General features: G+C 41.0%; 1 protein-coding gene across 5 annotated transcripts in view; it reads right to left on the minus strand.

Moving 5' to 3' along the window:
* LOC120554449 (FERM, ARHGEF and pleckstrin domain-containing protein 1-like) overlaps positions 1–27,972 on the minus strand; it is a 58,151-nt gene that overhangs the window by 23,838 nt on the left and 6,341 nt on the right. For all 5 annotated transcript variants that reach the window (XM_039793335.1, XM_039793337.1, XM_039793336.1 and 2 more), the window contains exons 2-7: positions 27,677–27,896; positions 8,516–8,620; positions 6,653–6,695; positions 6,381–6,459; positions 2,058–2,155; positions 731–845 (exon numbers count right to left, since the gene is read on the minus strand). In XM_039793335.1, coding sequence (XP_039649269.1) covers positions 731–845; positions 2,058–2,155; positions 6,381–6,459; positions 6,653–6,695; positions 8,516–8,620; positions 27,677–27,850 — 614 coding nt within the window. In that variant the 5' untranslated portion in view covers positions 27,851–27,896. The remainder of the gene's footprint in view (positions 1–730; positions 846–2,057; positions 2,156–6,380; positions 6,460–6,652; positions 6,696–8,515; positions 8,621–27,676; positions 27,897–27,972) is intronic.

The raw sequence follows: 27,972 nt of genomic DNA on the forward strand, positions 1-27,972 counted from the left end.
GAGAGACTTATGGGTTGGGTGTAATTGTGTAATGGGTGTGTTTGTGAACACACATTTGAATAAAGGGATAAACATCTCTGTGTGTGTGAGACTTGCCGTGGATGTGTGTGTGTGTGTGTGTGTGTAAAACAATTGATCCTAAAACCTTGAAGCTTAACGCCACACAAAAACTGATCCCCAGTCAGACTAAAGTTGAGCGCATTATCGTTTTTCAAGCAAGGATAATCTTGACCAGCTATTTACAGGTAAACAGTGCTGCTAATGGAACTGTGTAACTAGGTCATTTAAGTTTTTCATGTAAAATTAATATTCAAAGCAGTGCATTTTCAAACAGATGAGAGATGAAAGATTTTTAAATTTAGAAGAACACCATATTCTATGCATTAGCGGTGAGTCAAAATAAAAACAATTGTACAGAAAAAGCCAAATATTTGCCAATTCCAGCTTCTCAAAAGTGAGTAATTTGTTGCTTTTCCCAGTTTTATGTCATAGTGAAATTACCAACTTTGGCTTTTGCAATGTTGGTCATATAAAACAAGTGATTTTCCATACATTATAGTATAAATTGAACGTTTTGTATAGTGATCCATTTGCTACTTTAACCTAATACCATTGCTGTTGTCACCACCAAGCGCCCTCCTTTTATCTTCTAAAAACCGAACGTGTGTCCATGAGAACCTGTACTGAAAATAGAGTAAATGCATGTGTGGATATGTGTGTGAGAACTCACACATGCTTGCGGTGGCAGTCAGTGATCTTGTCTCTGATGGCGTCCTGGTCGGGCAGGTACTTATTGTGGAGGAGGTGCTGCCAGCTCTGGGTTTCATCAAAATCTCCTATCTCGGCTGATGGAGAGAGAAAAAAGGAGAGTGAGGAGAGGTGGCACAATGGTGAGACTTCAATATTTATTTGGAGTGGAAAAGAGAGAAATGGGATGGGAGGATTAAATAAAGATGCAGAGTGCTGAGGAAAAGAGGAAATGGCCAAGATGAAGATAGCATGAATCTAACCATATACAACATAATAAGGAAAACATACAGTTTTATTTTACCTGCCATTTATTCTAGTTCATTTCTTATTAATACCCCGCCCTAAGCTAGTCTGCTGTAGATCAGATGAAGCGTGCTGATGCGTGCCTCTCCATCTGTTCAATACCAGCAATAATAAACCCTCACAGTATACTGTACCACCACCCGCAGGTGCAAATACAAGCCACAGCACTGACCGTTACCACGGCAACCAAGTCATATTCTACAGCATGCTGTGTGCGTAGTAGTCCCGCTGCTGTCTGCAAGACTGAATTGAATCCATAAATTCTACATCCTTCACATATGGTGCTGAACAGCAACGGCCGCTGCGATGAAGACATATAGCTTGACGAGCAGGTGCCCGGGCGATGGAAATAAAGTGTTCCTTTAATTCAAATACCTAAATATAGGGGACCACTGATGCTTTATGTAACTGGAAAGACAATGGAATAAAGAAAGAGGGACAGGAGGACAACATACGAACTGGTATCATGGTCTCATGCTGGCAAGCATCTGTCCTGCTGGATCAAACTTGAATCCTAACAAAAGATGATGAGATCCTCTTCCCATTAGTGTAATAAGTATTCAACTAAACTGGTTTAAAATTAAACTAGAGACAAACAAGCCATAGTAAGTGCAGCTGAAAGACCCCCAAAGGGAATATATGTTATGGCTTTGTGTGTTTGGTGATTTATAGTCAGTCTTCCATGTACTTTTTCATTAAATTGGGTCCCACAATGAGACTATAGTTAATTTTCAGACATGGAAAACCTAAAATTGCCAGCTTCTTCATGCTGTTAAAGTGATGGGTTTTTGTTATTCAGACATTAATTGTGTGTTATGGCTTTATTTAGCAGTAATGCTAGCATTTACAGCGTGATATTTGTCACCTGGCGCGTGAGAGGAAACTGTGAGAACAGCAATGAGTTATAAAAAGTTATGATAACATGAAAGTGTTTTTTTCCTCTCTTTCACAGGCAGCATCCGCGATGGATTGAAAAACTACACATGTGTGTGTTATGCACTTACACTGAATGATGTGGGAGACCATGAGAGCAGCGCTGGTGTCGTTACAGATGAGATGCCCGCATGCCAGGTCGTGTTTAATCTGCAGGGCAAACAGATACCTAGAGACAGAGACGGAGAGAGAATACAAGACACACAACAGACAGAAATAGAAGAGAGTGTGGGAGGGAGAAAAGACAGAAAGCAAGGAGTTAAAAAAGGTTATTAGCATAATGCACGCTTTATAAACTCAACTGTTTAAAGCAATTCCATTACCATCAAACAGTTGGCATTTATACACACACACAGCTGATAATTTGAATCCACTGACCTCAAAACTTAATTGAGTTTATACCCTTTTTGGTTAATCATTAAACTTACAACATGATCTGGACTTCATGAGTCACACACACACACACACACACACACACACACACACACACACACACACACACACACACACACACACACACACACACACACACACACACACACACACACACACACACACACACACACACACACACACACACACAAAGAAACAGCAGAGGCAGCAATATAAAGAAGACTGTAGTGCATTAAGACAGCTAACCTCAAATCCAACAATCAGCTCAAAGACAAAACATACACAAAGTCCATAAATGCTTTCTGCTTCGGATTATATATTTTTTTAAATATATTTCAGGGTAACAATGAAGCCAATGAAAGAACAAACACATTCTACTTTCTGTTGAAGGACAAATAGTGGACTGGCAGAGGTGCACATTCAGAGTGTATTCATGTGTGTATAAGTGTGTGATTAATGGTCCACAGCAGCTTTTTATGTGATATCCAAATCCACCTTTTTATAACTGCATGATTATCGCTCTAATAAAGTTAATGAGGCTTTGGCGAGTTTCGATATCTTTTTATTTTAACCTGGAGTCATTTTACTATTTAAGAACGCTGCACCAATTTAGAGTGAAAAATACACCATGCCAATTCTAACTCTTACTAGAGTGCTACTTTACTTAATGTATTAGCGACACGGGGAAGAATGTAACGTGAATGTAACAACATACAAAAATGTGCATCTAAAATCTCTTTCTGTTCAACAATATTAGTCTTCACCTCCATCAGTGGTGCCGGCAGCTGTAATCCTGTACGCACCGTGCATACCTTTTTTTTTTAACCAGGGAGTGAGAGTGCCATTTTCTGTGACATATCTGCAAGTTTTCTGTTTTGAGTGGTTTAATAAACCGGTTAATGTGAGAACTTTACTCTCCTCTCTGACTCATAAGTGGAACCTTAGAGTGAGCATGCGTATACACAAGTGTGAATAAATGGATCACTGAATCCAAATTTACACAGCGCACTGGACATTGGTTTATTTACAGCCCAGAACACGTGTCTGAAACAACTTCATGCGTTCGCCCCTCAGTGGCTTATTTACTGTATATAGGCCTATATTAGTTTTGTTGAAAGTCACTACAGTTATGACTCCATTACTTTGACCATGTGTGAAACTATGAATATTGTGCGAGAATGTCAGGCTTTCTGCAGGTTTCAACAAGTCACATTTAAGACTTTTATCCTTTATCACGACATAAAAGTACAACAAAATGCAGAGTCACAAAAGTACTTGCAAAGTAAATAAAATTATTAAAATTGAATAAAAGCAACACAGAGTAATAATGATTTATATTATATTTGGACTACTAAGAACTACAACACCACAGAATAAAAAAATAAAAAATGTCAATGGGCATTAGAGGTAGTGTTGCATGGAAGTAGGAAAACGTAAGACCTGTTTAAACTGATTTAAGACCTAGAACACAATGCTTCAGCTCGTTTAAGACTTTTAAAGGCCCAAAATATAGAGTTTAAAATTTTAGACTTTTTAAGACCACGTGGAAACCCTGGAATGTGTGCATGTGTGTTTCTATGTGGCTGGCTGTGAGATGTGTATTTGGCCTTCTGCATGACTCTTCTGCAAATATGAGCTACTGTATGAGAGCTGTGGCGTTTTTTGTGCGTACTATAAAATAGAAGCCTGCCGGCACCACTGACCTCCATCATATTAGAGCAGCACTGATGGCCTATGTCTCATTTTTAATAAAAGGCTAATATAAGCCTGATATATCTTCAAAGAACTCTTTCTTCCATCTGTCCGTCTACATATTTGGGCTGCCTTTGCCCACATTAACCATCAAAGGAAACACTGACAACAGTGAAATGCTGTGAGAGTTAAACAAAGAGGGGGAAAAACGGATGTGTGCCCATTTCCTGTTTAACGCTGGAGTCAGCTGGCTCACTTCAAGACAATATGAGGTCAGTGGAATAAACTGGCCAGCTGAGAGGCCAAACATTGTCAGTGAAAACTATGCAAAGCGTTCTGAACTGGTGATAATATTCTCCTGTGAAATTAGAGATATAATCCTCAAGATTGCAGTCCTGGTTGATTGTTAACGCTTGTCTTGTTGATGCATTTTGGTGCTCAGTGGCAGTCGGCACAAACCTCAGTGTCAAATAAATTGCATTGCATTTCCTGCAGTAACTTCATACAGCTCTGATTCAGCTGCAGCAAAGTGAACAGAGAGGCAGATATCGAGTTAATGGACACCCCCACACACACACACACCACACACACGTAGGTTGTTATGTTGCTTGATTGATCCTCCTTTTCATTCTACCTCAGTTGTTTTCTTATATCGCCTGTTTATTGCGGTTGTTCGGCTGGCTGTCCCTTTGTCATTTTATGTTGTCTGTCTGTCTGTCTGTCTGTCTCCGCCCCAAGTCCCCCCTCCCCGTTCTCTTGCAGGTTTCATCGCTTTGTGCAATTGTTGTTTTCCTCTGTTGTTTTCTGTTGTCCCCACCCCCCATCCCTGTTCTCTTGCAGGTGTGGTCCCTTCTCTGTGGTGTCTGTTTGTGTGGGGTTTGTGCTCCCCATCCCCATTTCTGTCCCCCTGTTCGGCTCTGTGACAAATCATAACATAACTAAATAAATAATAAACCAAACAAAGGAGCATATTAAAACTCTCTTGTTAAAGTAAACTCTGTTTGGCACAACAAGGTATTCAGCTCCTCATACTGTATACCAAACTGCAGGGCAGGACAGGTTATAAAAAAATTTTTTGATGAATGCATCGTGTCCTGTGAATCCCTCTGTGTATCTGCAAGTCTTGAAAAGTCTTAAACTGAATTCAGTTTCCCTGATAAAAAAGGTCTTACTTATGTGAGTTCAAGACGCATAAGGACCGATTGTGAAATCCTGCTGGGAAGTACTAAAAATGTTTTACAATAATAAATAGTTCTATGCTTTCTAGGAGCGGTCTTTAAAAGTCTTACATTTCTGCAGAGATTCTGACATATGAGGGCAATTTAAATCGAGAACTGGAAGGGCTGACCCTGCCACTAACAATAAAATCCTCATACATATAGAGGTCATTTCAGAATGTAAATAAACTAAATGGCTATTGCGGACTGTAAATAGTATTAAAACCGGGGTTTTATTGTAACTTTATGCGATCTCAAGAGATCCCCTCACAGATGGGAGGCTCGCTTCCTGCTTGGCTCTGGTCTCAAGTTAACCCAGCTGGGCAGTTAGACGGAGGGAAACACAGCATCATGGGAAAATGTGGCAGCAGCTCAAATGTTTTGGTTAGGTGATGCAAAATGGTGCTGTACTGTAGCTGAAGTCCTGAATGAGCTTACAGACTGTGCGGTCTGGCTCTGTCAGACTAAACAAAACAAAAAGGCAGATAAGATGGTGGCTGATAATTTATAACAAGGAGTTGAAAAGGAGGCAACAGGTGGAACATTTGTCCTATATGATTTCATCTTTGAATGCTAACAGGAAGAAGAAAAAAAAGAGATGCTTCTCCAGATACAGCTGGGTGTCTGAGATTACTGTAACATCAAAATATATCTTCCAGAGTGACAATCGTAAGTCTTTTTTTTCACAATAAAAACCCAAACTATGGATCAAAAGTGGTCAGAGCATTCATCTGATTTCAGCTGGTTTGGGAGAACTAAGTTTTCACCAGCCTTGTTCCCAGATGAATGACTTCATTTTTTGGTTTGGGTCCAAAGAGGAAAAGAAAATCTTGTTTGATGTTATGGCATGAGGATATAAAAGTGTTATAATTGGTAAGTGGCTGACCGAGGACAACAAAAAGTACAAAAGAAGATGGAAAGATATTGTAACAGGACCTCTGCTAAATGTTCTGACACAGCTGTGAAACTCCTCCTAAAAAAAGGACTGAAAAACATTCTGGCCAGACAGAAAACCAAAAGCAAAACAACATGTCTTTTAATCTACAAAGTTCCTCCTCAGATAGGTGTGGTTACTGTGTGGAGAAGACTTACCGAGTCAGCTCCTCCAAGAGCTGTGTGTGGTCAGGGGGGAAGAACTTCACCACAAAACGAAGGATGGTGTTTTTAGGCCCTGAAGGAGGAGATGGTTATTAAGGAAGAAATTGGTGTCTGATTTACAACGATTTGAGTTCATCTGTGTCTAATGTTTACTAAATGACTGTAATTTACGAGGCATGGCTGGTTGTTCTCACTGCAGAGACACTCAAATGTAAGACAGAATAATGTAAATGGGTTTTTAAATCAGTATTGTTGAAAATACTCACGTCGGATCTGTTTCAGTGTCGGCTTCAGCAGATCCAGCCACACCTATGGAGGACAGATCGCAACCTGACTATAAGTACTGTTCATCAAAGACTGACACTTGAGGATTTTCTCCTAAAATTCTGCAGTGAGAATGACTGTGGTCCTTCTGCTAATTGTTGGTTTAATAGTTCAATAGCATAGTGGCATATCAGAAGGACTGCCATAACCACAACATCTAGAAATAATCATAATTTGAGCTGGGACTGTGTCACCTTAGTTAAAGGTGCAGTAGGTAAGTCTTATAAAACTAACTTTCTGTCATATTTGCTGACACTGACCCTATGTTCCAGTAGAACTACATAAAGCAGGTAATTAAAAAAAAAGAATCCGGCTCCTCTGGCACCACCTACAGCCTGTAGTGCGATTTGCAAAAATCCACAACTCCCTGTTCAGATGCACCAATCAGGGCCGGGGGGGTGTCTAACTGTGTGCCAATCACGGCTCATGCACACGCATTCATTCTCCCTTGTGGGGGGAGGGGCTTAGGAGACCGTTTTGGGCTTCACCTGAAAGAGGGTAGGGACTGAGAAGTTGTCAATGTTCACATTCTTTGGCTAAGTCCTGGATCTTCACAATCCTACCTCCAGCACCTTTAATTTGCACTCCAAATGTTACATAAATGGCAATGAGTTTTGATACTAAAATCATTGGTTTAGGTTTACTTTGGTTGGTGTAAAAATCTCTATATGATATAAACATGTCAAATCCTTACAGTACAATTCAGACATTTCCACTAATTTCTTCTGAGGTTTCCTAGAAATAACTTTGTACTGTTGTACTAATAATTGGAAATATAAGACTTTCCTTGTTCTGTCATTTATTGTTGTTGGATTGTTGACTTGCTTTGCACAAAAGCAAAATACTCTAGTAGTATCTGTATCTAGGATACACTAGAAATTAGTTACAGTTTAATAAGTGAAAGAAATTCCCTATAATAAATTTCAAATAACAGTTCTTTCCAGGGAACCTCTTGGACATTATTAAGAAAATATTTAGAAACTATGGACCAGTAAAATAAAGTTTGTGCCTCAAAGCTGCTTGTGATGTCTTTTGTTATGTAGCGGAGTATATTTTGAATGTGGGTTATCTATACCAAGATAAGAAATGCTGTGGTTATCTACTTGATGTAGAGCTTCATGTATTTAGGTGTGCGTCTGCGTCATCTTCCTGTGTATGTGTTCTGACAATGTTGTCATTATGTCTTCAGCATTACATCATTTGTTCATGCTTTCATGCCTGTGGCACTGAACTGCACAGTGCGAGTCCAGTGTTTTTTTTTTTTTTTTTTGGGGGGGGGGCATTTCTGCCTTTTATGGCTAGGACAGCTATAAAAGGGGGGAGAGATAGGGGGAAGACATGCAGGAAATTGTCACAGGTCAGATTCGAACCCTGGACCCTCTGCGTCGAGGCATAAACCTCTATATTTACGCGCGCCTGCTCTACCAACTCAGCTACCCTGGCCACGAGAGTCCAGTGTTTGAGTACACTGAAGTATTCCTTCATTAGTAGCTTTTTTACGCACTAATGCAGATTCTACTAGGAAAATCCTCTGTCTATACTGTAGAAACATTTTTTTTTTATGTTTTATTAAAGATAATTTTTTGGGGTCTTTTCCCTACTGTAGAAACATTGTAGATGATAAAAGTAGATCTGCCTAAGTCATGAGGTTTTAAACTAGACGACAAACAAGACAAAGATTCCGTTAAACGTTTCCCCTTAGGTTGTAGCTGCAGGCAAAGGTCACAAAGACATTATAATTTACTAATATATACTAGATATTCTGCAAAACAGAATATATGGTAATAAATACCACTGCCTCTCACCGTCATCTTGCGGTGGTCTTGGTACTCCAGTCCAAAATAGTCTCCCTCTGACAGATTGAGATGAACGCAAACCAGGTCAAACAGCACCTTGCCGGGGGAACGTTGCTGCAAGAGAAGAACAGGGGTGGGGGGAGAAAAAAGCAAATTAGATTAAAAATAAAAGATGAAACTGGAGGACAGGGGAGGTGAGAAGAGGAAAGGAAAGTAATGCAAATGCCACAATGTCACACAGCATCTCATCAGGGGAGTGCTGATAATGGAATTGAGAGGAGATCCAAGTCTTTTTCAAATGTTATCTGGAAGTGATTTAAACCCAATAAGTCTCCACACGTGTCATCAACTTTATTTTTCAAATATGTCTAATTTAAAAAATAACCCGGTAAGCAAGGTGAGGTGCACTGAAAAATCCTGACTCCTTTTTAACAAGCCTCTCCTGACTTAACGAGCCACTGACCTTTGACCTGATGTGTGGTCTAGGTTTCAGGTTTGGGTCTAATGAATAGCTGGAGGCTAAGGCTCAGCTGGGAGTGTTCAGAAACAACCATAACACCCCTGGAAAAGTGTGTGTGTGTGTGTGTGTGTGTGTGTGTGTGTGTGTGTGTGTGTGTGTGTGTGTATGTGTTCTCTCTGTCTAATGATGCAGCTATAACTGATGCTGGCAATGCAGATAGCATTGCTTTGTTAGCATGTACTGTATATAGCACGGTTTTGTCTGGACTCATTCAGCAGCAGGAGCATTACAAGCACCAAACAACCTCTTCTACAGAATTTGGGATTTCCTAAATAGACACAGACGAGGAACCAAACCCCAAAATTAGCCCAGAATAATTTTCTCCGAGGCAGCTCAAGCTAAATGATACCACCCTGAAGAGTTACAGCGTACTATTATACATTCAGTGAGTCTGGCGAGGCTCTAGTCAAGGGAGTATGTTGTTGTTTGATGGAAAACGTCCATTAAATTTGACAGGCAGATGTAATTATAATAGATCCACTATTACTCATACACATTGGCTCATCTCTCGTCTTTATACTTTCTGTTTAGGCAAACTGCTACAAATAGCAGGACATAGCAGATAATTTAAAGTACTTATAACGTAAAAAAAAACCAAGCATGTGCAGTTGTGAACTACACTGTAGTTGGAAAGTAATAGAGGGAGAGAGGAAACAAGGCAGAGAAGAAAAATGAGGAGGAGAGGAATCAGAGCGGCGAAGGCCAAGGTGTGAGCCAAGTCTGTCACCATCTGGCTACCGTGTGTGTGTGTGTCCATCTGTTTCTGTGTGGTCAGCCTGTCTGTAGGGACACACCCAGCCCCTGTACACACACACACATACACACACACGCACGCACGCACGCACTCCAGGCCTCTAGAAACAAAAATGGTAGTTATTCTGCTGTCAGTCAGACAGCGAAGATACAAACTGACTAAACGCCATCCCGTGTGCATGTTATGACAGAGAGACTGCGAGCTCGACTTGATGGATGCCACAGTCCCGAGCAAAGCTCAGGGATCCCTGGGTAGTGGTAATCTTGGTTTAAAAGGAGGTAAAGAGGGGGGAGGGGGAGAGGAGGTGGAGGAACAGGTTAAAGAGAATCTAGGAGCTGGTTTGTCTGCATTTATTTGTGTAAAAAACTTCTTTGTCCCCCACTTGCACTTTTTTTTTATTAAACAGTACTTTCAGTCAACTATGCACATTTTAAATTTGCCTTATTAAGACTTGCATAGAAACGTTGTTACGAAATGTCCAACTTCAACAATGCAGAGTCCAGTTTTCTGAAAACAATGCTGGGCTTGGAGGAGACACACAGGAGCTTCATCGTGATGTGACCCAAGAAGAGGAAGATAGCACAGTATGGCCTTAGAGATCTAGACTCTACAGACTGATGAAAAGAGGAAAATTAGGACAGAAAAAGACAAACAAAACATTGTATTTTTGTATCTTTTACTTCAGTAAGATGACGTCAAGAAGACGTCAATATCAGCCATGTGTTTTTTCTACTTTTCTTTGGGGTGCAAATCACAGTCCTGCACAGGAAAGGAGAGGACACACAACAGGAAAGCACGAGCAAGAAGCTGAAAACGTTTGGAAACCTAGGTGCAGCACATCACGTCGCACAAGAGGAACTTAATTAGACTGGAGGAAGATTTTGGGTAAAAGCAATTTCCTTTAATATCAGCAAACCCTTCTCCAATAACTACAGTAAGCCTGTGTGCACGCTTCGGGGAGATATCCCATATCACTTTCAAGTAATGTAAGACACTGGAATGCAGAGGGCAATGTTATTGAGGAAATGGTGGTGAAATCTTTAAGTATCAATACCACTAGAATAACACGGCCGTCACAAACGCGTGTCCCCAACCTGACAGCATCGTGTCTGAAAAAAGAGTTAACTTTAACCTCAACGGTGTGAAAAGAAGCTGTAATGAAAAGGTGAGAGCAGAAGTGCTGGAAAGTGAGGAAAGCAGAAGCCCAAACTGACTTTAAACCCAATTGGCGTGCTCAGATTTAGCTCTTTTTTGGACACTGAAGAAACCCTCTTAAAAACAACAAACAGTAGCTGGCCAAGTTCACCGAAACTGGAAAACCGAGTGAAGAAAGAAGTCGGCTTCAGACTTCAAAGTAAAGTGTAGAAAATGAAACGTGTAAAGCCTGATAATCTCAAAAGTGATACATGTAGAGAAGAAGTTTAGGAGTGGTGAAACAAAAACACCCAGGCCTATCTCATCCTGTTTGGGGCTATAGCACTGATTAATTATTACTGTGTCAGAAAAGGACTCAAAATACTGTGTAAACCTTTCACTTACAGTCATAGTTTCCCGTTATCTGAGATAATTCCTGCAAGTTTCTGATTTGACCGCTCAGTTGCTAATCACCCCTCACTAGCAATGTAAGCCAACTTTGTATCTAGCGATGGTCGTGTCTTAAATGGTCAAGATCAAAAAGGTCAAGGATTCTCTGGTAGCGGAAGGGATGTCATTTATCTCTTCCACAGGGAAAGTTTTGCTGGAAAAGTCAGACGCTCCTGTCCTTTGTACTTTATTTTGTGACACTTCTGGCACTTTCTGGATAGAAATAACAGCCCTGGAAACAGATAAGGGGAAACTCGGGCAGTCAAAACAGCAGTTTTTGTGAATTGTTTGAATAAAATCTATTATCGAGCAGACATTTTTAGTATTTAAATGTCACACTTAATTCCAGACATTGCTATGGTGGACCGTCTAAAGGTTTAACAGGTAGATAAAGCTGCTCTCATGTGCTGTACTGACTTTAAGAGGCTTCAGATTCACCTTAGTTTAACGGGGTGAAGCCATCTTTTTTCATCAAACTAAATCTTCCCTGCACAAACTGCACTTTTCCTTGCTTAGCGTGGTCACATTTTACAATCCAGAGTTTCAAACTAAATACCTGACAATGTGTGATTGTGACAGGTAGTTAGGGTCTGTTTGTTCGAGCTGTAAACTTTTCAAAACCAAAGCCAATGCTGCTTACTATATTAAAGTGGCACTTAAAATGGAACAGCCTGTTCTCATGATCTGCTCTCATCTTGGCAACAGTTTCAGCAGAGGAAGTGGTCACCCGGCCGAGGTCCAACAAGATATATATAGGTTTTGTTTATAATAAAATAGGGGAATAAAAAAAAAAAAAAAGGCTCGGTGTTGCACTTACTGGGTATCAAATTGGGGTAGTGGGAATCTTCTACAAGTTCATATATTGAGAATTTGAAGGTATAAAAATAACCAATGTGTATGTGTCTACATTTTTCAGCTGAGCAGAGCAGACTGGGCCCTGTGGAGCCCAGACTGAGGTCCTTTCAGTTCAAATCACAATCACTTCATTCAGCAACTACCATCAATGAGCCTTTCTTAGTCAGCCAGAAACACACACTTGTGCTAGCTCACTTGCACACAGACACATTTTTATCTTGGAACGTGATTTTTGTCTTATCTAGCAGAAGTGGAATGATGCTCTGCAAACCCGGACGTACTGATCACATTCTCTGTAGCATAGGCACACAGTGTCACATTCATTGGCATGCATACTCGCATGCAGACACACAATTAAAGAGTCTGAAAAAGCTTTTGAAGTCAGACTTTCCTGCTGCAACTCTGGACTGAGAAATCAGCCTGAAAAGGCCAAGAGCATGTCATTTAAGGCAGGGTCCAGTTTTACACAGCTGTCCTATTGGAATGCCCCACACTAACATGGCTCTTGTATTTTAAGATATTTAGAAGGCTAGCAGGTCTAGCAGTGAGCCTTGACAACCAACTGTCCATCAGTGGATTCTGGCTCCAAGCTTGGCAATCATCATCCAAGCTGAAAAACTACTTCCAGAAAGGACAAGTAGAGCCTTAAGAAGTCATCAAAATATCTCCAGACGTGGGAAAAGAAACACAAACCAGCATGTATATTTGCATCTTTTCAGTGTGTCCTTGGAAAAATGTCAACGTTCTTGTTTGTGACACAGCTAATGAGGAAAACATGACACATTTTTATTGATGGGACGGTGCACTGCAGCCAAATAATTGGTTGTTTTTTCAGCAAGTGAGAGTCACAAGGGCTTTCTGCAGCTGTGGCAACTTGCTTCCTCTTTCTGTTGACCTTTTCTTGCAGCAATCTAGACTCAATTATAGTGGTGCCCCTGAAACTAAATGTATGTTAGGAGGGGTTGTGTTTCACAACTGAGCATAAAAATATACATTATGGTCACATGGCACGTTGATTGTGGTAGATCCCACACAGTGAGTGTTTCAGGTTTGTGCTACTGACAATAAACAAGGCTGGACTTGACTGTGGCAGCAAACACGGATTGTACATTTACAAAACTGCTCCACAGAACTGAAAACGTGTCGGATTGAGCTTAATAATACAATGCAATTTGATTAGCAATTAGGGAAGATGTTCCTATCTTTCTTTTTTCTTTGGATCTCTTGTCTACTAGATTCAGCAAACACACATCTTGTCCTACTTCCTTTTAATCCAAGACCTCTCTCATGCTGGCTCAACTGGAATGTTGTATTTCAAAGTAATTGCTCACTCTATTCTACTCTCCAGTCGCCCTTTTGCCCCTTGAGATCTAAGAAAACCTACATCTATTTCACTTCACTTTCTCTCTCTAGTCTTTATTCTCTCCTATTGTCACTGTTTATCTGTGGCCGATGCTTCCTTTATGTTAGAGATGAATGGCTAATGAAAATGCATCAATTAAAGTAACAGGCCTCTTTCTATCTTTCTCCCAGGCAAGTTAGTAAAGCAGTCACACCAGTAATGTCTGTGTCCATAGCTTAAAGTTCAATCTGTATCTCACTCTCATATTCTCTCAAGTCAGTTTTCCATTTACCATATAAAAAGGTGACAGACATATTTTACCTATTCATTATTTTGTTTGTCTTCCAAAATTTTCCTTCACTCTCCCTTTCTTCGGATCCGGTCTTGCCCTGCAAACCATGGCCAAGTAAAATATTCTCACAATCTGCCGTGGTGTGCGCAGGGTTTACAGAGAGCCCCACAGCGCCACTGATACAAATGACCTATGACCCCCCCCAGCCCAATAAACGGATGCACATGACATTTGTAGTATTCATACTTTGGGTTATGATAGATTACATTTGGTTGATGCGCCCCACTGCAAAAATGATAAACTTGGAAAGGGAAATATCAAGACTACTCATGCTTTCCGGAAATTTATAATCAAGATATCTTACTGCCCCTGCAGAATTGTGATTTTCAAAACAAGTTTCAAGACATAAAAGATTATGACTTGAGGCAAACTGGCGTAAAGTAAGGGGATGTTTGAAAGGTACTTCTCTGCAGTCCTGCACTCAGACTAATGTCAACAGAGATAGAAACCAGATGGGTGAGACCGATGATAAGAACTCTCTGCGGGGGAAAAGACCGGAAAAGAAACACCTCAAAGCTGTTCAGTTTCTTGCTTCAGTCCCCTGCTATGAATTCCAGCAGGGATCTTTGTCAGGCAGATGAGAGAAGAATGTGTTATTACTTTGAGGTATTAAAATTGTACCATTACTGGATGTTTGTTTTTTTTACTCACAATTTAGCAGCAATAGCCCAGAAATGGACCTTTCTAAAGAGAAACATGTCTGGGATTCCATCGGTTGGTTATTGGAAATAAAGTGTGCTGAATTCAAGGTTATGTGACAAAGAGAGAGAAGTGAGAGATATGGGAAGACTGAAAATAAAAGAGATCGTTAGAACCTGCTGAGAGAGCACCAGGGAATCAACTGAACCTTAACTCAACTCCTCCCTGGCCGTGAGTGTGCGTAATAAGGTGGAATTTGAGCTGTAAATCTGTAGGTTCTTTTATTTTCACGGTCAACCTACCTTATCATGAAATTCTGAAGGTTTCATACCAGAGAGTAGGTCGTGTCCTGCTGCTAAACTGCAGGTCACTGGGCCAAAAATCAACAGAGAGGACACAGCTTGAGTTACAGCAACGTCAAGACAGCTACAGAAATTCTTAGGAAGAGTTTGAATCTAAAGCTGAGTTTCTTACGGATTTTTTTTCTGCTTTATTCGTTAGTATGCATGCTATGATTTTGTCCCAGAACATTCACTTGAGCAGTGGTTCCCCAAGCCTTAAAATAATTGAGTCTCTGCAATATTTAACAGCCTAAACACACATGCTACAAAGTAGACCATAAAATCTGGTTTAATAGTGTCATGTTAAAGTCATTGTCAGAGTGCTATTTCTTCAGCTTTAGAACTGATGCTACAGCTTTATTTGACGCTGCCTAAAGCAACTTCTCAAATGAGGAATCACAAAGCCCCCCCCCCCACCGTTGTTCTTCATCCCCACTGTGTGCTGTACAGTGGTTAACACAGCAACTGCTCAGTTTATGTCAGAGTTAGGAAAATGTTTTCCCTATAGCCTGTGGGTGCCAATATACCATCTTGAAAGATGGGGTATTTAGGAAAGGAACAGATTTGTATGGCTATCATTTATATGGTTTTATGCAAATTCATGACCTAATACACCCTATTTGAACTCAGGTACTCTCATACTTTAGTACCTGTACTTCATCAATATCACCCTGGTATGAGGCTAAAGAATGCTGTGAGCCTAAACAGTACAACTTCGCCTCAAGGAAAAAAAAGAGTAAGAACATACCACTGAATAGCAGGACAGCTGGGATAGGCTTCCTCCTTCCTCAACTGTCCACCAATCACATTCTCTCGTTCAGATTAGGTTAAACGGCTTAACCTAGCCAGCTCCTCCAGAAGGGAGAGGACTCAGGGTCACACACACACACACACACACACACACACACACACACAACACACACACAACACACACACACACACACACACACACACACACACACACACACACACACACACACACACACACACACCTCTAACTGGACTGTTGAATAAACAGCATGTTGGCAAAATACCTGCTCGCATTGTCAGCAGTGACAGCAAGGCACTGTGGGAAATGAAACTGGCAACAGCCCCTGATGGGGAGGTTAAAAATGCCTACAGGCTGCTATGAAGATAACAGTGTGTCTCAGTGTGCTGTGTGTGTGTGTGTGTGTGTGTGTGTGTGTGTGTGTGTGCGTGTTCACAGCATACTTGAGGCAGACAATTAAATTGAGCAGCAGAGGGGAACACATGCACAATGTTGTACCATTAAAAAAAGCAATTGGAGTCTTGTGTAGGATGGTGGTCGGTACGTTTGTACTACGCCTCGGGCAATAATGAGGTCTTTAAATCTCGCAACAGGGCTGCTTTGTTTCCTAAAAGCCTCTGGAGCTCCATCGAGACACAGGATGATAAAATGGAAATGGTGCAAGCTTTTATCTAAAGTGTCTTACAGTACCGTGAGTACACTTGTAGCTGCTGTGGGAAGACAATCCCTATCCATGGTTTAGCTTTAAAGTGATGGTTCGGAGTAATTCACCCTAGGGTCCTTTGCACCATGACCTCGAGCCAAAACACCCCCAGAAGCTTTTTTCACCTGGGTCTAACATTGGGAGAGTTAGCGTAGAGTAGCGTTATCAGCTGAATAGCTTAGCGCAGGGGCTAATGGACCCACGTTTGTATCTTGTAAGTTACCCCACTAATAATGCCCGAAATGATACCAAACGTCTACAAGTAGTACAAATAGGTTATGCACTCATAAAACGATGGATTGGAAAGTTTGTAAGTACACCAGAAAAAAAGCTTCTGGGTGGGTCTTTGGCTCGAGGTCATGGTGCAAAGGACCCTAGGGTGAATTACTCCGAACCATCACTTTAAATACTGGTTCATTATATACCAAAGATGTATTATTATTAGTAATGGAAGCCAACCCTGTGGTGCTATCTGATATTCTGACATTATCTATACAATGATAACACTGAACACAGAGGAGGGAAGTGAGGCAAAGATCACTAGTTGCAGCAGCAGTGGCTATAACACACATTTAATGAAGGCAATTAAGGTACTTTAAAACCCTTAGCGCCCATTTGCTGCTGTGATGTCAATAATATGTCAAATCTGAACACAGACACGATTCGCACAATCAATGTTAGCTACACTTTGCGAGGATATATATATTTTTTTTTTGATGTTTTTTCTGATGTCCTTTGCATATACAAGAAGTCATGAATCCACTTATAGATCTTAGAAAAGAAACGCTGCTTATAACTCAAGAACTTGCCTGAAAATCTTCCCGTTTTTTAAGTTTTCTTCATTACCAAAGTAGTGTAGTGGTAGTTTTTTTTCTGTACATACATGGGTACACTGCCAAAAAATAACTGCTAATAGCTAAAGGTGCCATTTTGCCATCAATGGTAAATGAATACAGACAAGTTGTAGGCCACAGTATAACTGAAACCATAATAACATTATATTTGCAGTTAACGTCTTCAAAGCATCATTGGATTTGTAATTCTTAAAAATTGAGCATAATATTCTTCTTAATAGAAGTAAGACCAAGAATAAAAAATAAAAAAGGAATGACAAAATCCAACAGCATCATAAATAAAAAATAGTAAATAGTGGATAGTTTTGCTGCAGTTGTATGAAGAGCTTTAGGTTCCTCACAGCTAAGAACCAGCCATTTAAAGCAAATCACAGAGGCCACGAAATTTTGTTTTGAGTGTTGAAGATTTGAGTGTTGCTGAAACAGATGATTTATGAGCCAAAAAAAGGGTGTGGAATAATTAAACTAGACGTGCAGTAAACACATATGTGTATGTGGTTATGAGGATACCAGGAGGATTTATAAGTCAGTAATAACATTTTAATTACGCCACAGTCAAAAATCTTCAATGTAATTAAAACTGGATAGGTCAGTGGCATCAAAGCATGTCAATCAAAAACACATTATCATTAACACCAATTTTACAATCTCTGCAGCCACTCAACTTAAAATGAATAGCAGTGATATGGGAAAAAGCACCAAAAACACTCACTCACGATGCATTTGAGAGTAAGAATAAACACACTTCAATCACATAAATCAGCCAAAGCCAGCAAAGTAGTGACAATGATTCATCATTGGAAATTCCCAATTAGGGCTGTAAAGGAACAGTGCCCTCAGAAGTCTGCAGTGAATTATGATGGGAATGATGAGATGAGCATGATGAAATGGCGTGACAGAGAGAGGAGCATGAAGTCTGAGAGAAGAGGGAAAAAGAGTGATAATAAAAGTAAGAGAAAGGTGAACCAAAACTACTCGTGACCGGGTGGGCTCAGTGGGTAGAGCAGGCGCACATATACTGAGAGGTTTATGCCTCGATGCAGAGGTCCAGGGTTTGAATCTGACCTGTGATGATTTCCTACATGTCTTACCCCCTCTCTCTCCCCCCTTTCTCACCTAGCTGTCCTATCAAATAAAGGTGGAAAAGCCCCAAAAAAATAATCTTAAAAAAAAACAAAAAAAACATCACATTACAGGCCACATTCCCCTGCTAGTTTCTCAGAGAAACAAACGGCTGGAGACTCAGGGACACAGCAGGGGAGACGCTATTGAATTCCACTGAGGCTTCTGGAAAACATCCAAAACGGAGACGAGGAGGGAGCGAGGAAAGAGATTAAGACACTTCACCTATTGAAAGACAACCCAGTTCAACATGATCCCAACACAGACACACACAGACACACACACAGTCCAAAGACTTAGGGGTGAAGTTACAGGGCCCGGTCCAGATTTGAGACAGAGATTGAGCGAGGCCTTAGAAAGGTTTCATAAGGAGCCATGGTTAACACTTATTAAGGGGGAGAAATCTCATTTAGGATACTGAAACTGACACTTGGGGTTTAAACTGCTATCTAAACTCTTTGCATGCCCACTTACGCTTTTCTTTTCTAATCAAAAAGTGAACTGAACACTTGAGTTCAGTGTCAGTCCTCTCCATACTCACTGCTGCCATCCAAACTGCAGTTGGACAGTAATGTAATGCAACCCAAAAGCAAACAGTAAATACAAAATACAAAAACTTGAATTTCTATAATTAAATAGGTGGTGTGTTTCTGGGGAGAACTAAAGCACGTTATCACATATGCAAAGGGAAGACCCTAACAAAAACTATTACTACTATACATCATCAGGTGCAGAATTACGGCAGCAGAGACAGCTAAAAAGTGGAGCCACAAAAACAACTCACTGACCTGTCCAATTCACACCGGAGAAAGAACAGTAAATTGTTCATTTTACTCCATATTGACTTTTTTGAGATCCCCCTCACTGCCTTGCTGCATTGAATTAGGTTTAGTTTTCAGGTGGAAGAGAGGGAAAATCAAAAGCCAAAATCTCATAATGCACTGGGAATTATCTGATTAGGAAAAACAGGAGTGCTGCCTGAAGCTAAAGTCCTGCTGTATCCAACAACAACATGTATGCCCAAGTGCAGCTACTATTTTTTTTTTACCTCAGCCAGAATCATTTTTCAAATCCAACAGGAGCTCCAAATGAGTTTTGGCTTCCCTCCAAGGTGTCTGGTAGTGATGATAAATCGACCCGCATTTGGCTAGCGGCTGATGATTAATTTCCCATTGTGTTTAAAACAACAGCATTGAGGTATTGCCATGCCAAACTGGAATAGTAGCTGTGATGGCGAGGATGCTGAGATATTATTATAGCACGTTAAGAATCAAAGTGTAACGACTCCAATCAAATACAGGAAATGATCTATATCCCACCTGTAAGAATGGAATGACAAGACAAACTTGTAAACATTGCAGTGATCATTTTCATCACAATCCTATGCTCCAAAGGTGCACTTGTAATCCACAAATATATTTGGTGACCAACCAAAACCAATTTGGTGCTGTGGTTTTGTGTGGCACAGTAAAACAGAGGTACAGTGATTACCCTAAATGGGGCCCAGCTCTTCCACTGTTGGCTTGCCTAGCCTCCGAGTTCTCACTGGGGACCTCATTCACTGCAATTACAAAAAAGAGGGATCCATCTGCAGCCAAGCAGAGCGGACAGCGTTTGCTCGCTCACTCACAGGCTGTCGGCGTACTGCAAAAGGCTTCTGTGGGAGACGGATGTGGGCCTGTATGCATCTTTCTCTCTCTCCCAATGCTGCAATCCCCCTCTTTCTCTATCACAGTCAGTGTAACGCCACGGCTCTTTTTCGTCCCTTAGCGGGGACCTCTTCATTTATTTTCTACGCCCACACTGCTCCCTATTCAGGAACAATCTCTCAGTAATTGTTTCTCCATCAGCAATAGTCTTCCACTCACTAAGCAACTCCTTCCTAGCTCGGAGGCAGCTTCGTCTGTGACCCTGTCTTTGAACTCAGCACGTCTAAATGCTTCCACGTGGCTCCATGTGCACACACCCACCTTAATAGCAAAGGAGAATGCATGCCTCTGCTGAAACCGTGCAATAGTAGTACTGCAGCTACATGTCTTACTCTAACGTGTTACCTAATCAATCCCACAAAATGTCAGAAAAGTGGTGAGATAAGAAAAATGCAATATTATCATCTCTTTCAACCTGGCTTTTTTTTTTTATACTTTAACAGTATGATACTTTATGAGGAAATGAACGTAATGGAATTTGTTCCACAGGCAGGTCAAACTTTAGGGTCAGCTAAAGGAAGGAAAAATATGGAGAAGTAGCTGAGAGGAAAGTCAGTCCACAGTCACAAGTCCCTCTCTTGAGGTCTCGGACCACAGGAATGAGACAGTAAATGCCAACCATTACATAATACAGCACAACTCCTCTGTGTGAGACATGCACAGAGGGTCCCAGAAAAATTTCGACGGCTGATATTCTGACATTTGTTTCATACAGAATACAAAATATAGAATAGTCATTTACATAACAACAAAATGATTACACCATCTCTATTAACTGTTTGACCCAATAGTCACTCAGCGGTTACCGTCACCATTAGAAGCATTAAATGTAGGCACATATATCATAAGGTTTAGTGCCACAAGCTTCAACTTTCTGTGTCCGCATGCACGCACACGTGTGTCCATGGCAGCATGACTGAGGGAACATAAGAGTCCCAAACAAGTAACTGGAGCTTACCAGGGTCCCTGGAGTAGGCTGTAGCTCCAAAATAAAAGCACCCAGATGGTAACAGAAGCTTAACAGGAGCTCTGGAGAAGGCTAGATTTTTTTAAATAAAAGCCTGAAGACTGCCTAAAAGACTGCCGTGCCTAGTTGATAAACTGTGGCTGGCCAATTGCTGTTCGGGTGAAAGGGTTGAGCAGACCAGAAAAGGCCAAAAAACACATTTTTATAATTTAAAATAGTCTGTGGTGTGACTCAGTGCTGAGGAGAGGATGATGCATCAGCCATGTATTTCAGTGATAAAAAATAAATAAAAAAAATGCATTATTCAGTCATGTTCATTCCCATCAATGAGACATTCATGAAGGGGAGGATATTACATCAGCAAATCTTATTTGAATAGGACTAGAATTAACTAGTCTTAAGAGTCGGTAGAACTGCAGGGCAGGTCGTAGCATGCACACATGCACTCACTGTGTACATGTTCATGCACATTGGCCTATAAACTCACATAACGTGGTTTAATGTGGCCCTTGTGGGTCCATAAAAACAGCATCAATATAGGTTTAGCATGTTACGGTACTGGATTGAGCAGGGACTGGGGGTTTCAACACATAGAGCAGGTCTCTGCGGACGATGATGAATGAGGCCTGCCAAAGCTACTGTTAGTACTGTAAGCGCTCCAAGAAAGCAGAAAGAAGGAAGGAGAATATTTGGAAGATCAGAAGCAAGAGTTTGAACATGGGATGGTTCGATAGCTAGAGAGAAGAGAAGAAAACACTAGTCTCTGCCATGAGACGATGGGTCATAAACTTGCAGAGATCACAAAGCCAGTGTTTGAGCCTCACCCTGAAATAACTACATTTTACTATCCTTAAACATCACCTTGGCTCTACCCACACATTCAAACCACTTCAACTTAACTGCCAGGACTCCTGCCAACTTTAGAAGTCATAAAGAAGCACAATCTGGCTCCAAGCTATAAAATACACTCTCATCGCTTATCCTCTCTCTATCAGGAAAAAAACAACTCTATATGAGAAACAAAAATGGTGGAAATAACTGAATTGATATGAGTTTTAACATGCTTTAGGGCAAAATACTGCAATAGAGGACATACAAACATCTAAAAATTTAATTTGAGGAATCTAGCTGACTCTTTTTCTGAGTTTGTTAGTCCAAACACAAAACTTAAAAATAACTCCAGGCACAATAACAGTCTGGTTCTGTGCATACTAATTCAAAAATGGGAGGCTGAATTAAAACTAATTTCCTCAGCTCTTGCTTGGGCCAAATAGCTACGGTCTCAGCTGTGAAAGCACAACAATAAGACATTAATACCTCTGCTGTGGGGGTGGGATGAGACACAGTTAACCCACAAATGTGCAGAAAGCTCCGGTAAAGCATTTGGACAACATGATGGTAAGAGACTCTGCCTTAAAGACAATACACATTTAGATCGAGAGAAACAAACATTATGGAAGAAATAAAAAGAAATGTCACCGATCTTTCTATACCCCTTTGCTCCCTTTGTCTTTAAAAAGACAGACACTTTCAAAAAAAAAGGTGTCACTGACTCGCTATCTTCCCTTCTCATTCCTTTAATATCTGCTCCCTCCACATGTGTCATTCACTCCCAAGCTAGCCGACAGCACAAAGGCCCATCCATTTGAAATGTCAACTGCTCCACATCGGAGCTAAGGAGTGAGCGTGTGTGTGTGTTTGTGCATAATGTGGCCAGGGACTTGTAGCTCATTTATTATAGGCCTTGGGGGACTGCTAGTCCATCAAATGATGTTGTTTACATTGCGGTTCTATCACCCACACCCATCTTTCCCCAGCTCTCTTTTAGACACATGCACACACAAGGTCAAAAGCAATGCAGATCATAAAGCCATAATCCAATCATGCAACAACAAAAAAACATTATGATCTTATTGCACCTGAACAGGCACACTCCCCCACACACACCCCTGGCCAGCCTCTCCTGCTATCTGTTTTTAAAGCTTCACGGAGAACATCTGTCTTGATGTGTGAATATATTGGCTGGTCCTGCAGGGATCACAGTCAAGTAATCATGCTAGACAAGACAAATTACAACCAATCATACACCACTGATTTATGCATAAAAGAACATCATGCTCCCTCAGTATTATATCATTTTTGAGACTGACTAAATGGGATGCAAGAGTGAAAGCTCTGTCAGACAGGGCACATGTGGCTCCAGGTCTTAACCACTATAATATATACAGTATATGCATCGTGAGGGCAGGTCCATGGGGGACAGGCTTAACTGAGCTCTCCAGGGAATCAGCAGGATTTCATCTTTGCCATAATGTGGTCCAAGTCAAAGCTGGAATATGAAGATGTTGCAGATGACAAATCTGCAGTGAACTACAGCTGCAGGTGCCATCATGGAGGTCCAGTAGAGAATAGGAGGTGTGCAGATATTGGCTATAAATGGCTACGAAAAAATGTTTTGTTTAAAACATAGCTCTGATGGGGATCCTTGTTCCAATATTTCCAGAATTGACAGAATCAAAACATGTCATTTTTAAACTCACTGTCACGTTGTTTTTGCTCTTCCTCGCTGACCTCTGTCTCTCTGAAAGGGCTCAAGTTTATTTTGTTCTGGCTCAGATCCAGGTGAAGGATCAGTTAAATTCTATATTTTTGTCTGTCTGTCTGTCTGTCTGTCTGTCTGTCTGTCTGTCTGTCTGTCTGTCTGTCTGTCTGTCTCTTCTCTACCATGCCTGTGGTACTAAACCACAAACCCAAGTAAATCTGTACAGCTGGGCACTGTAGTTTCTAGAATTTGTTACTCAAGAGACAATTGAAGACTATTTTCTGTTGTTTGGTGCCCTCGTAAGTATTTACAGCATAAGGATGGTGTATGTGTGTATACGCTGCAGCCCATGATCGCCATACTATAGGAATGTCAACCAGTGCATGTTGTGGCTCATTAATGTGTTTTTAATAGTTTTTAGTCAACAATGGAGCTGGTATGGCACTGAGGAATAAGCTACATCCATGCTCGTTAGTTAGTATCTTCTTTGTTGAGGATAAAACAAAGTATAGAATATTACCAGATGAATCCTATGTGGTGGTAGTCAATCCTGGTCTTTTCACTAAAAAGGAGTGTATCTAAAATAATTCATATTTCCCGTTAGAAACAGGTGTGAGTTACAGTAAAGTGCAGTCACTTGTTCCTTTTCGCTGCGTTTCATTAATCTCCACCACACAAACCAAAATGGTTTCCTTTGGAAAATTCCCTTCAATCACGCTGTGACCTCACACTAAACTGAGGGAATCTGGGGCAGGACGCTTTACTTGCAAGGGCAAATCATGCAACAAAGGTTTCTCTCTGACATACATGTAAACACAGCAGCTTTGACGGATAAAATATGTAATAAAATCAATTATCAAATAGGACTTAGTCAAAAGTGTTCATAGCACAGTGAAAGCAAATGCAGACAGTCAAAATGGTAAGAGAAGAATCCACAAATAGGCTCTGTGAATGGTTTCACTGATACTGAATCACATCAAAACAGTTAAAACCAACTGAAAGCAAAGTAGTAACACATCCTCCATTATTCACCATGCATGCAAATACAGACACACAAACAGCACATCCTCTCTTCCTTCAATTATTCACCAGGTGGGAGTGAGCGACGACGTTCTGCACTCACACACTCCTCGACCACGCTGCTACCATTCCACATTAATAATAAAGCTTCCAAGTGTGTGTGGGTGTGTGTGTGTGTGTGTGTGTGTGTGTGTGTGTTTGCCAGTAATGCAGTGTGTGCTAATGTCTTGTCATGATGTTTTATTTATGTAATGTATACCCACAATGTACATCTACTCAACGTCAGCTCAAAGAAAAAAAATACTGAAAATGAATAATAAAAACATTAATTATCAATAAACAAATGCTTTACTATTGGATATATTTGCAGAAGCTGAATAGCCTATTTTTCCTGTTATTCAATAAGAGGGGAAATCTGCATTAGATTTAAATGGTTTTCACTCTCTGTGCCTCGAATAACAGAAGAGTCCTGATAAAACTTTGCAGGATATCCTTTTGATCTAATGGATTCCACGTTACCCCTCATGGGAATCTGGCTAATAGAGTGCGTCCACATTCCCAACCGAAGGCCTGAGGATACAGCTGATTTTTATAAACACCAGAAATATCACGAGCACAGAGAGTTGCCCTCAGTGTTAACCACCTGGATCCAAGAAACTTGATTGAAGACCCATGTTGCACCAGAACGTTTTGAATGGTACGTATCGGATCAGTATTTGTTCCCAGCCAATACCCTGAGTTTACGCAGCAGAAGAGAGAAAGATGAATCGGTGCATGCCTATCTGCCCTGCTGAAATATATCACAGCAAAGCCTACTTATGATGTAAGAAAAGTACATGATGTCTATCTTGCACAAAAAGGCCATGTTGTGTAGGGGTGGGGGGGAAATCGATACAGCATAGTATCGCGATATTTTCCGTGACAATACTGTACGAATACACGGACGCCAAGTATCGATCTTTCATTATATACATGGGAATTTAACTTTTTTGGTACTAGAAAAAAAAAAAAAAAAAAAGTAAAGTGAGATGAACAAACAGAAAAATTTATCTTTTTTAGATAAAACATGATTAACGATACAACGACTTCCTTTGGGGACATAATTTGAAGTTGGAAAGAAAGGTTATAAATTGCAATATATCGCAGAATATGGCGTTATGTTTAAAATCGCAATAATATCGTATCGTGACATAAGTATTGTGATAATATCTTATGGTGGGGCTTGTGGGGATTCCCACCCCACCATGTTGTGTCTTAAAGTCTTTTAAAACATGGACTAAAAAAGGTTCAAATTCAAACATCGATCAACCTTAAAAAAAAGGTTCAAGTTCAATCATCGATCATGGCAAGCTCAATGGCAACATTTAAACAGCCCCACGGCATGCCAACATTGTTACTCCAAGTGTAAAAAAAAAAGTGTGACAGTTAATGATAAAGAGCCCTATGTTCCGGATCTTTAAAACGTATTGCTCCTATTCTGCAGCCCCCTGGCTGAGGTTTAAAGATAACAGGCTCAGTTAATGAAATCGCCTGTAGTAACAAAATGCCCAATCGAGTGCCAACCTGAGTGTGTGAGCTGCAGGCTTATCTGTTGATTCACACGTTAGACTACACCTACTGCCCAAATACACTGGCGGGCATTGTAACAGGAAAAAGACAGATTAGGTGAGTCAAGACAAAGACAATGCCTCCATTATTTCACAGGGTCTTTGATAAGCACGGAAAACATTATAAGTCATTCATTTCGTTCACTTTCAATGCAGCGTTCCACAACTCCTGCTCAGGTCTCTTTTCCTCCTATCCCGTTATCCTTTGATCCATCGTCACTCCTCCCTTCAATATTACTCCCAGTCCAGTCATCTGCTGGTTCCCATTTCACTTTGGTACCAGCAACAAAACACTCTCAGCCTGTACAACAATAGTGTGTGAGTGCAGTATTAGTATTTTGCTCTCCCGTGGTCTGAGCCGTGACGTATAAAGATGTTCCACAGAGATTGGACATTTTGTGTGTGTGTGTGTGTGTGTGTGTGTGTGTGTGTGTGTGTGTGTGAAAGACTAAGGACAGAAAAAGATAGGGGGAAGAGATCTCTGTCATTAGGAGGACTGCTGCGTTGTGGAGAACCACAAGCCCGGTGTTCTTACATCAATTTGAGAAGACATCAATTTAGTATTTTGAGAAAAGCTAAAAAAACACACACACACGCACACGCACATGCACGCACATACACACAAATGCTGCAGAGGACATCCCTCACACAGACACCAGATCCCAGCCCTCTGTGAAACTGTCCACAGACACATCTTAAGGCACTGGCACACTAACAACCACATACATTCTTGGCATTTCCAGAAGAGCCAATTACAGCTGCCTGAAATGGCAGCTCTGGATGTTCTACAAGCCAGCTAAGACAGTGAGACTCGCTAAAATCTTTCTTAATTATCATCACAAAAACTCCCCAAATTCTAAGCTGATAATACAAGCGGCTGGGTTTTCTAAAAGGCATGCAAATCACCGAGGAGGGCACAAAACCAAACTCTGTCAGCTTGCAGCAGCCACTAATTCAGAAATTTAGGACTACTCCCACGCGGAGTTGACATACCAAAGCACCGCAGCACCGATGTCATTAAAGCTGCTGCCTGTGCAGCCTCTCAGAGGACCCCTTTCTCTAAACAGCATTAGGAAGCCGGAGAGCTGCCAGAGACAAACACATGCCTAATGCACACTTACTATATGCAAGCACACTCTCTCACATAAGCTCACACGCAGATTCAAAACACATGAAAATACTTTAGATGCCAGATCGGGGTGAATACTGGCCAGTATCTACGAAGAATATACATCTATGCACAGTACGTTTGTTATATATTTTATAAAAATGGGAAGATAGTAACACAAGTAACAGATAGAGGACTACCGATTATAAACATGCCATCAGAGAATACATTTTAAGCCTCAGCAGAACTGGTGGGAGACCTGTCGGCATTAAATCAGCACTCAGAAAACCACATCACTTGGGTTTTATTAAACTTTTTTTTTTTAAAGATCAGTCATTCATGTGGGGGTGCAGCAGACATTCACCATACACATATTACTCACCGATATCTGGAAGACTTCCTGTGTGTCATCGAGCATCTGGACCCTGATGGAGACTAGTCGCCCTGGAGGCTGGGCTGGAGGACGCAGGCCTGGCTCCAGGGTGGACACCCCAAAACTTTCAGGGGCGCCCAGCCTCTGTCCGGCTGTAGACGGCCTGTCGGCTGGTTCCACCATGGTGACGGACGCAACAGTGAGCGGCTCTCGAGCTTCAGGAGGACGTCTGGAGGAGAAAGGAAATAATTAGGGCTGCACAATTAATCGCAATTTTATCGAAATCTCAATCTTTGTTAAAAAGC

Source organism: Perca fluviatilis, chromosome 24 (assembly GCF_010015445.1).
Source record: "Perca fluviatilis chromosome 24, GENO_Pfluv_1.0, whole genome shotgun sequence".
Lineage (NCBI taxonomy): Eukaryota > Metazoa > Chordata > Actinopteri > Perciformes > Percidae > Perca > Perca fluviatilis.